At 19.7% G+C, this 9,998-nt stretch overlaps 1 protein-coding gene across 4 annotated transcripts; it reads left to right on the top strand.

The window, feature by feature from the left end:
* The first annotated feature begins 3,617 nt into the window (after window positions 1–3,617).
* On the top strand, window positions 3,618–8,861 carry LOC122509252 (apidaecins type 73-like). 4 transcript variants are annotated; one of them, XM_043623180.1, is made up of 13 exons: window positions 3,618–3,776; window positions 4,123–4,272; window positions 4,410–4,490; window positions 4,767–4,847; window positions 4,976–5,050; window positions 5,133–5,213; window positions 6,075–6,149; window positions 6,234–6,314; window positions 7,521–7,598; window positions 7,735–7,824; window positions 8,038–8,103; window positions 8,263–8,343; window positions 8,592–8,861. In XM_043623180.1, the coding sequence occupies exons 2-13, from the start codon at window positions 4,135–4,137 to the stop codon at window positions 8,598–8,600; spliced, it is 936 nt and encodes a 311-aa protein (XP_043479115.1). In that variant the 5' UTR covers window positions 3,618–3,776; window positions 4,123–4,134; the 3' UTR covers window positions 8,601–8,861. The 4 variants fall into 4 exon arrangements, with proteins under 4 accessions (XP_043479115.1, XP_043479118.1, XP_043479117.1 ...); XM_043623183.1 differs by lacking the exons at window positions 4,410–4,490; window positions 4,767–4,847; XM_043623182.1 differs by lacking the exons at window positions 4,976–5,050; window positions 5,133–5,213.
* Window positions 8,862–9,998: the final 1,137 nt, after the last annotated feature.

Below are 9,998 nucleotides of genomic sequence, written 5' to 3'. Positions count from 1 at the left end.
TAAAAATATTATGTAAAATAATAATTGTAAAGAAAACTTAAATTTATTTATTAGATTAAGATTGTAAAAATATTAAACTGAATATTAAAATTTACTTTTTCTAAAAAACTTAAATTTTAACTTAACTTTTCTTAACTTTTAAATATTTTTTTGATTTAATTTTTTCTTTTTCATTTTATTCATAAGATATAACAGATATAAAATAAAATATAAATTTTTTAAACATTTTTTTTACAATTTATAATTTAAGAAATAAGAAAAAATAAAGTTATCAGATTTTATTTTGCTTATCATTCAAGAGACTAAAATTTATTTGACATCTTGAGAAAACTATGTTAATAGTCACAGTTTGAGAATTTGATTATCAATAAATACATCAAGATATACGGCAGTAAAACTGAGGGAAAAATGAAAAAATTCTTACAACAAGGAAGTCTGATAATAAATATATATTAATTTCTTTAATCAAAAATTTACAGCTTGGCTATGGAATCAAAAAGTGGTAAATCGATTTTTGAAAATGTGTTTTTAGCACATTTTAGAGAATTATTTGAAAATATTTAAACTTTTGAGATTCGATATACAATGTTTAGAAACCACTATGATAATTGAGAAGCAAGTTTTCAAAACCTGATAAATCCCTATTTTCTTATTTCGAGAAATTAAAACAAAGTAATGATTTTTTTCACATAACCATCACAGTTAATTTTAAGATAGAAAATTTATAATAATCTTATTTTTACGTCAATGTTTTTATATTTAAGATGTTTTGTTTTTAATTAAACTTTATCATATTTCATAATTAAGTAATTTAAAGATTCATAATAAATAATATAAAAATAAAAAATTATTTTTATCGTAATTTTTCGTGAGGGATTTCCATAATAAAAAAATAACATCGGTCAGAAAATATTTTAACAATTTTTGAATTTTTATTTTTTCTACATATTGGTAGACATTGAAGAGCCATGCGTTATTTTGTAGAAAAAATGTTTTTGTATCAACAAAAAAATTGCCGAATGAAAAATTTGATTTTTACTATTTTTGAAGCATTTTTTCTTGAAAAGAAAATTGTTTTTAGGCTGAAAATGTTAAAAATTATTATTGCTATAAATTCAATTTTTGTACCTATTTAAAAATTCATGTGTTTATTTTTAAAAATTTCAAAACATAATTTTTCTGTATACAATTTTATTTTTTATATAAAATATTATGATTTGAAATTATTAAGAAAAATAATCAAATAAATTTTTTATATAGTTTATTTCTTATATAAAAAATTATGATTTGAAATTTGTTAGAAAAATAAGCAAATGACTTTTTAGCCTAAAGGCTATTTTCTTTTTAAGAAAAAATGCTTCAAATATAGTAAAAAATCAAATATTTGATTCGTCAATTTTTTTTGTTGATACAAAAACATATTTTCTACAAATTTTTGAGAATGAATTTCTAAATGTACCAATTTTTAGAAAAAATAAAAATTCGAAAAGGGTTAAAATAATGTTTTTTGATTCATTTTTTATAGCTATTGAATTCATCACAAAAAATTACCCTAAAAATAATGTTATGATAAAAAAGTTTTAAAAAAAGACTTATATGTACAGAAAGAAATCAAATTTTTTCTCACCTCATGAATTCTGTAAGTTTAACATTTTTACCATTTTTATATAAAGTCTAAAAATGAAAATTTTAATGTAATGAAAATTTTTAAATATTTTTTAACGCTTTTTATAGAAAGTACAGATTTATGTTGATTTTATTGATAAGTGATAAGTAAAGTTTTGAACTATTTCTTCCTTCTCAACGTATGTATTGCAATAAGTGATTCCCCGAGTTCTTTGTTAAGTTATATATACTTTTATTGCTTAAAATAAAAATATATATATATTGTATAATTAAAAACATATTAGGTATAATTATTTCATACGTATATAATTAATTTATAATATATTTAATATTATTAATAATACATACAATTTATAACGATTTTAACTATGTTTTTACGGAATGTGTATTTAATGTTAGATAAATTGAATTATTTATTTTAAATAATAAATACAAAAGTAAAAAAATACAAATTTTTAATTTATTTTACTTATAAAAATCAATTTTAATAAATTCCTTAAAAATTTTAATACTAATTAATTAGTATAATAATTAGGTATAATAATAATAATTACTATTATTAAAAATTGATTAAATTGAGTATTGTTAAACATTTTATTGTTATTACATTATAATAAAATAATATGTACGTATAAATAAATAAATAAATATATAAAATTATAATAACAATAAAATACAATTTAAGATGAAAATAAATTATCAATAATTAATTTAGAATAGCATTTTCAAAACAATATAAAAAAATCAATTATTTAACAAAATTTATTCTAAGCAACAATTCAATTATTTTCATAAATAATAAAACTCATCCAGGAATTTCAATTATTTATAATACTATTTTAAATTGATTAATAAAAAAATTCAATTATTTTCACAAATAAAATTTTCCACAAGAATTCAATTATTTATAATAAAATTTTCATAATATTTATTATATTCTGAAAAAACTAATTATATTTAAAACAATGTTTATAAAATTCTTATGAAGAATTCAATTATTTTAAAAAATAACAAAATTTTTCACAGAAATTCAATTTTTTTTAAACATTTTAATAAAATTTAATTATTTACAAAAATATTAGAATTTTTCACAGGAATTCAATTATTTTCAAATATTTTAATAAAATTGTTCAAAAAAAATCAATACAATTTTAATTACATTTTTTTGAATTAATCCAATTATTCTTTTAGATTTTAATAAAATTCTTCCCAAGAATTTAATTATTTACATATAAATAATTCTTCAAAAGAATTCAATTATGTCGATAAATAACAAAATTATTCCCGAAAATTCAATTATTTGGAGGCATTTTAGTAAAATTCTTTGCATATTCAATTATTTTCATAAATATACAATATTTATCACAAAAATTCAATTATTTTAAAAAATAACAAAATTTTCCACATAAAATCAGTTATTTTAAAAAATTCTAATAAAATCGTTCTCAAGTATTCAATTATTTTCATAAATAATAAAATACTTTTTAGGAATTAAATTATTTTCAAAAAAATTTAATAAAATACCCCACAGACATTCAATTATTGTTGCAGGAATTACTACTTTTTTAGTTTCAAATCTACTTTTTACTACTTTTTTAAAATTAATTATCGAGTTCGAAGTCTGTACAATAACAAGAATTATTCATTATTTATAATAATTATGTCATCATCATTATTATATTATTATTATTATTTTATTATTATTATTATTACTATTATTATTAACAATAATAAATATTAATTTTATATAATTATGTAAATAATGTTTATAATATGACAAATGAATATCAACAATTATTATTATTATTATTATTGCGTATAAAATGTAATAAAAATTAAGGGGATGTCCTCAAGTGTGAAAGAGTAAATTACGCTTCCAATCTGTTTGATAAGAAATAACATAAGGAAAAGCATGAAAAAAAAAGAAATTGATTTAATTTGTAAGCTGTTCGTAGTGATTCATATCTGCTCTGTGTGTGATTCCCTGAAGCCGGAGAGTAACGACTGTGCATACAAATAAATGCATAATATTTTTATTCACATATATATATATGTTGGATAGTTCGAACTATATATAAAGCTTCTTATTTCAATAAGCAAATCATACCGAAGTCAGCTTTCAAGCAGTACAATCATTAAATTGTCAACAAGTAAGCAGTTTTTAATTAATTATTATCCTAATGAAAAAAAATAACAGAAGTTCTTTATATTTATTTTAATAATAGACAAAAAATATTAATTCAAAATAGTAATTAATATAATATTAATTAAAAATATTAATTAGAAATTAGAAATATTAATTACAAATTTTAATTGTAAATATGAATTAAAAATTTTAATTCAAAATATGAATTCAAAATATGAATTCAAAATATGAATTAAAAATTTTAATTGAAAATATGAACTCAAAAATATTATTTAAAAATATTAATTACCAAAAATAGAATTAATTACCTGTTTCCATTATTTGTATTAAAATAAATTTTATTCTTTTAGATCAAAGTAAACATGAGGAAATATAGTGGTGCCTTAATTTTAATGGCACTTTTTGCCTTTGCCGTTTTGGCATGTCAGGCAGAACCAGGAAAACCGGGGAATATGCCTAGACCTCGTCCGATACCAATTAGACCTAGACCACCACATCCGGTAAGTTTCAAAAAATTATATTCATTTTTCAATTATTTACAAAAAAAAAAATGTCTTTATTATGATATATTTATTTCTGTCAAGTGAAAAAAATTGTAGCCAATGTCAATTTTTGAAAAAAATATTTAATTTTCCAGCGTCTTCGCCGAGAAGCTGGTGAAGAAATTGAAGAGATAGAAAACATTGAAGAGGCAGAAGAATACTTGACTCCCTTGGAGGTAAAAAGAAAAATTAAATAAATTTTAAGAAAAATGTATAATTTTTTTTTGTCTTTACGAATTTACAATTTTCTTCTTTTATAATAAACTTTTTCTTTTTATATGATTATAAATTATAAAAAAGCTATAAATTAATATAAAAAATATAAATTAAAAAAAAGTTATAAATCAATATAAATATTGTAAATTATAAAAATATTATAAATTGCCAAAATATAAATTATTTTAATAATTCCTCTACAATTTTAAATAATATAAAAATATTAATTTTTCTAGCGCGTTCGACGAGAGCCAGGAAAACCGGGAAATATGCCTAAACCTCGTCCAATTCCAATTAAACCAAGACCACCACACCCAGTAAGTTTTTAAAAAAAAACTTTATTTACTTTCTTGTTATTTATTTAAATTCCATTTTCTATATAAAGAGTTTGAGAAAATAATTTTTATAAAAAGGAAGGTAAAAACACAAATTTTGTAATTTATAGCGTCTTCGTCGTGAAGCTGAAGACGAAGAAATTGAAGAATTGGAAAGTTTTGTAGAGGAAAGTGAACCATTGGAGGTAAACAAAAATTTATACATAAAATTGAAGAAAGTCAATCTGCAAAAACAAAAAGAAACTAAGTAAAATTTATTTTTTATAGCGTGTTCGACGAGCGCCAGGAAAACCAGGAAACATGCCTAGACCTCGTCCCATACCAATTAGACCTAGACCACCACATCCAGTAAGTTTAAAAAAATTATATTAAATATTTCGAATAAATTTCGAAATGTCAATTTTTTTCAATATTTTTTCATTTCTTTTATTAATTTTTTATTTTCGAAATTTCAAATTCAATCGTGTAAACAGCATGAAAATGTATATTTTCTTCTTGTCAATACTTCAAAGTTCGGAGAAATTGTTAGAAGCCGAAGAAAACCTTAAAAAACTTTAAGAAGAATCTAAAGAGTTAGTTTGCAATCTTTATAACAAAACCTTCTTATCAAGAATTCAATTATCTTTATAAACAATAACATTCTTCGTAAGAATTCAATTATTTTTATAAATAGTAAAATTATTTTCAACAAAATTTTAGTAAAATTTAACTCAAAATTATTTTCTAAAATTTTAATAATTCCTTCGAAACAATTATTTTAAATAGTAAAATCTTTGCAAAACTTCAATTATTGTCAATAAAATTTCACGAAAGAATTCAATTTTTTTCTTAATTCGTTATAAAATTTTTCAAAAGAATTCAATTATTTTCTAAAATTTTAATAAATCCTTTGGAACAATTCCATTATTTTTAAGACAGTTTTAATTAAAATTTCATGAAAGAATTCAGTTTTAATCGATATTTTTCTTCCACAATAATTTATTGAATTCAGTTTTTTTAAATTTTTTAATACATTATCGACAAAATTCAATTATTTTCTAAAATTTTAATAATTCCTTCAAAACAATTCAATTATTTTTACAATTAGTAAAATTGAAAAAATTTATTTACTTTCTTGTTATTTATTTAAATTCCATTTTCTATGTAAAGTGCTTGAGAAAACAATTTTAATGAAAAGGAAGGTAAAAACGTAAATTTTGTAATTTTCAGCGTCTTCGTCGTGAAGCTGAAGACGAAGAAATTGAAGAATTGGAAAGTTTTGTAGAGGACAGTGAACCATTGGAGGTAAACAAAAAATTTATACATAAAATTGAAGAAAGTCAATCTGCAAAAACAAAGAGAAAATAAATTAATTTTATTTTTTTATAGCGTGTTCGACGAGAGCCAGGAAAACCAGGAAATATGCCTAGACCTCGTCCGATACCAATTAGACCTAGACCACCACATCCGGTAAGTTTTTAAAAAAAAAATTATATTAAATATTTAGAAAAAATTTCCAAAAGTCAATTTTTTCAATATTTTCTCATTTCTTTTACTTTTCTTAATTTCCTTTTATTTTAATTCTGTATTTTCGAAATTTTAAATTCAATCGTGTAAACAGTATGAAATTTTTTTTTATACTAGCAAATGTGATATTTAATTTATTATTATTATGCAAATTACATAATTTTTTATTTTCAAATATGAATTTTTGAATAATTTCAGACTCAAACTTTAAAAAAATCCAATCATTAACTAATTTACTAATTAATTTAAAAAATTTTAATAAAATTCTTCGAAACAATTCAATTATTTTTATAGGAATTATAAAATCGTCCCCAAGAATTCAATTATTTTTATAAATAAGAATATTCTTCGCAAGATTAAAATATTTTCATAAATAATAAAATTCTTCAAAGAAATTCAGTTATTTTCAAAAATTCTGATATAAAATTCTTCGGAACAATTCAAATATTTTTATAAATTGTAAAATTCTTGTCAAGAATTTAATTTCTGATTGTAAATAAAAAAAATTCTTCGCAAGAATTAAAGTATTTTCATAAATAATGAAATTCTTCAAAGGAATTCAATAATTATTTTCATAAAACATAACATGTTTAGGAAGAATTCAATTACTTTTAAAAATATTATTTAAATTCAAATATTTTCAAGAATTTTAATAAAAATTTTTTAATAAAATTCTTTGTAAATTTCAATTATTTTCAAAATTTTTAATTAACAGTATTTCAAAAAAATTACATTATTTTTACGAAATTTAATAAATTCTTCAAAAAAAAAAATGTAATTGTTTACAAAATCTCTAAAAAAATTGTTTAAAAAAATTTAATTTTCTATGAATAATTTTAATATAATTTAATAGAAAAATTATTAATTGCAATTAATAATAAACACGATTATTTTAGAAAATTGAAAGAAATTCTTCATAAAATTCACTTACTTTCAAAATTTTCAGTAAAAATTATTTTAAAAAACTCCATTATTTAAGAATATTGAAATAAATTCGTCAAAATAATTTAATTATTTTAAAGAATTTTAAGATAATATTTAGAATATAGATTTTTCTTGGCAATATTCCAAAGTTCGGAGAAATAGTTAGAAAATTGCCTTCGCGAAATTATTTGAAATTGAAAAAATAATTTCTTTTTTAATTTTTAGCGTCTTCGTCGTGAAGCCGAAGAAGATGAAGATTTGGAAAGTTTCATCGAGGAAGAAGAATCTCTACTTCCATTAGAGGTGAAAACAATTTTTTAAATATTATTATAAGACTAAAGAATACATTTTTTTGTCAATCTTTTCTATAATTTTTTTTAACATTTTTACAAAAATGTAATAATGACGAATATATATAAAATAAATTTTATTTTCTCAGCGTGTTCGACGGGAACCAAACAGTCCAAATCCAGTTCTTAACCATGGACATTTGGGAACTATGCCTGTACCTCGTCCATTCCCAAATAAGGTAAACTTTTTTTTATTAATAAAGTAGAAAAATTTAAAAAAATAAATACAAAATATTTCTTTTATTTCTTTTAATTTTTTTTGTCACTATTTCAACACTTTTAGAAATATGGAAAATTTTCCTTGTTAATTTTTATTTGAGAGAAGGTTTCTTTTAAACTTTAAAAAGCAATTTGGTTAATTCCGTTTAATAAAGAAATAAATAAATTTTCAGCGTCAAGGCCGTGATGTTGCACAAGAAGAAGAAGTAGTTGCAGAAGAATCCTTAAGTCCATTGGAGGTGAGAAGACATTATTTCTCAATAAATTTATAATTTTTTCCTTTTTTCATGAGTTTTGCAAATTTATTTTTCTTTTTTTCTTTCTTAAGGAAGAATAAAATTAAAAAAAGCCAATTTCCAAAAACAAAAAAAAACTAAATGAATTTTATTTTTTTATAGCGTGTTCGACGAGAGCCAGGAAAACCAGGAAACATGCCTAAACCTCGTCCAATTCCAATTAAGCCAAGACCACCACATCCCGTAAGTTTATAATAATTTTAAAAATTTTAATATTTAATTTATTTAAAAATAATATTTTAAAGACTTTTTTAGTTTTTTTATTAAAATTTGTAATATTTTTAATTTACCGTATATTAACTTTGTAATTTATTGACTTCATTATTGTTTTTACAATTTTTTATTTATTTAAAAAATAATTTCTACTTTCTCAATTTATTTTACTCTCATTTTCGAAATTAATAATTATTCATATTTTCTTAATGTTTCAGCGTCTATAATTTGTGGACCATCCCAGTTTTTGAATGTATTTAAAAATCTGTATTATGTAAATTTTAATCTGCGTTACATTTTTATACACTTTTAGAAGGAATAATTTTAATAATTACGTATTCTAATTATTGTTAGTATTTATTACTACATTTATAGAAGAATATTAATTATGTATTCGATACATATAAAAATATCAACATCAAATTCTGTAATATACGCAAATTTTTGTTAAACTCGATTTGAAATAAAATAATATTTTTTAGAAATAATTAGACATTGTTTATTTATTTATTTATCAACTGAAACATTTTATACCTACAAATATCAGAACTAAATCTTAAAATGCATGAGAAGTAATTCTTTGGTCCCGTTCATTCCTTATAAGCATTATTAACATTTGATAACTCAAACTTTTCGATAACTCAAAGTTTTTTCGGTCTTCCTTCGAGTTTGTCTTATCGAGAGTTGACTGTATTGTCACTGTAACTTCTTCAAAATTATTTTCATAATTTTAACTCAATTATTATTTTCTAGAATTTTTAACAAAAATTTTTTTCTAAATCAACTATATTTTTAATAATTTTTGAAAAAGTTCTTTGAAAATTTTCAAATTCATTTGCTTCTGAAATTGTACGAAATTTCAATTATTTGAAAATATGCTTCAAGTAAATGTATATTAGAAAATAATTACTTTAAATAATTTAAAACAAAATTCAATTAAAATTTTTCGAAACATTTAATTCTACAGAATTGTATGTTAAAAGTATGAAAAATTCAAATTGTCAAAGATTTTAATTTGAAACCTTTTCAAAATTCAATTATTTCTAAAAATTCATGATAGGTATAATACTTTTAATAATTGTAATTATTATTTAAAATTTTAACTAAAACTCACTTTTAAATCAATTTATATTAAAAAATTCTACGCGAGAATTCAATTCTTTAATTATAGAAATAAATAATTTATTGAATAATTGATTACTGCCCGTATAAGATTCTTCTTAAATAAATTACTTCTTAAAATTGAATTTTCATAAAGAATTTTATCAACAAATTTTCAAATAGTTGAATTTTTTTGAAGAATTTTAATAAAATTTTTAAAAACATTTACAATTTTCGAGGAATTTGGTTAAAATTGCATTACAAATAATTTTATTATATGATAATAATAATTGAATTATTTCAAAGAAATTTATAAAAAAAAATTGTAAATAATTTGAATTTCTGTGAAATTTTTATTATTTATGAAAATAATTATTTGCGTAAAATTTTATTAAAATTTTTATTTTAATAATTCAATTCATTTGGAAAATTTTATTCAAATAGTAGATATTGTAAATCATTGAAATGAGGAATATTTTTTAAAATAATTAAAATTTTGCCAAGAATTTTATTAAAATTTTTGA

The sequence above is a fragment of the Leptopilina heterotoma genome, unplaced genomic scaffold (assembly GCF_015476425.1).
Source record: "Leptopilina heterotoma isolate Lh14 unplaced genomic scaffold, ASM1547642v1 Lhet_6, whole genome shotgun sequence".
In the NCBI taxonomy this organism is placed as follows: domain Eukaryota; kingdom Metazoa; phylum Arthropoda; class Insecta; order Hymenoptera; family Figitidae; genus Leptopilina; species Leptopilina heterotoma.
The sequence above is the reverse complement of the archived record's forward strand: the minus strand, read 5'-3'. Positions and strand labels throughout refer to the sequence as shown.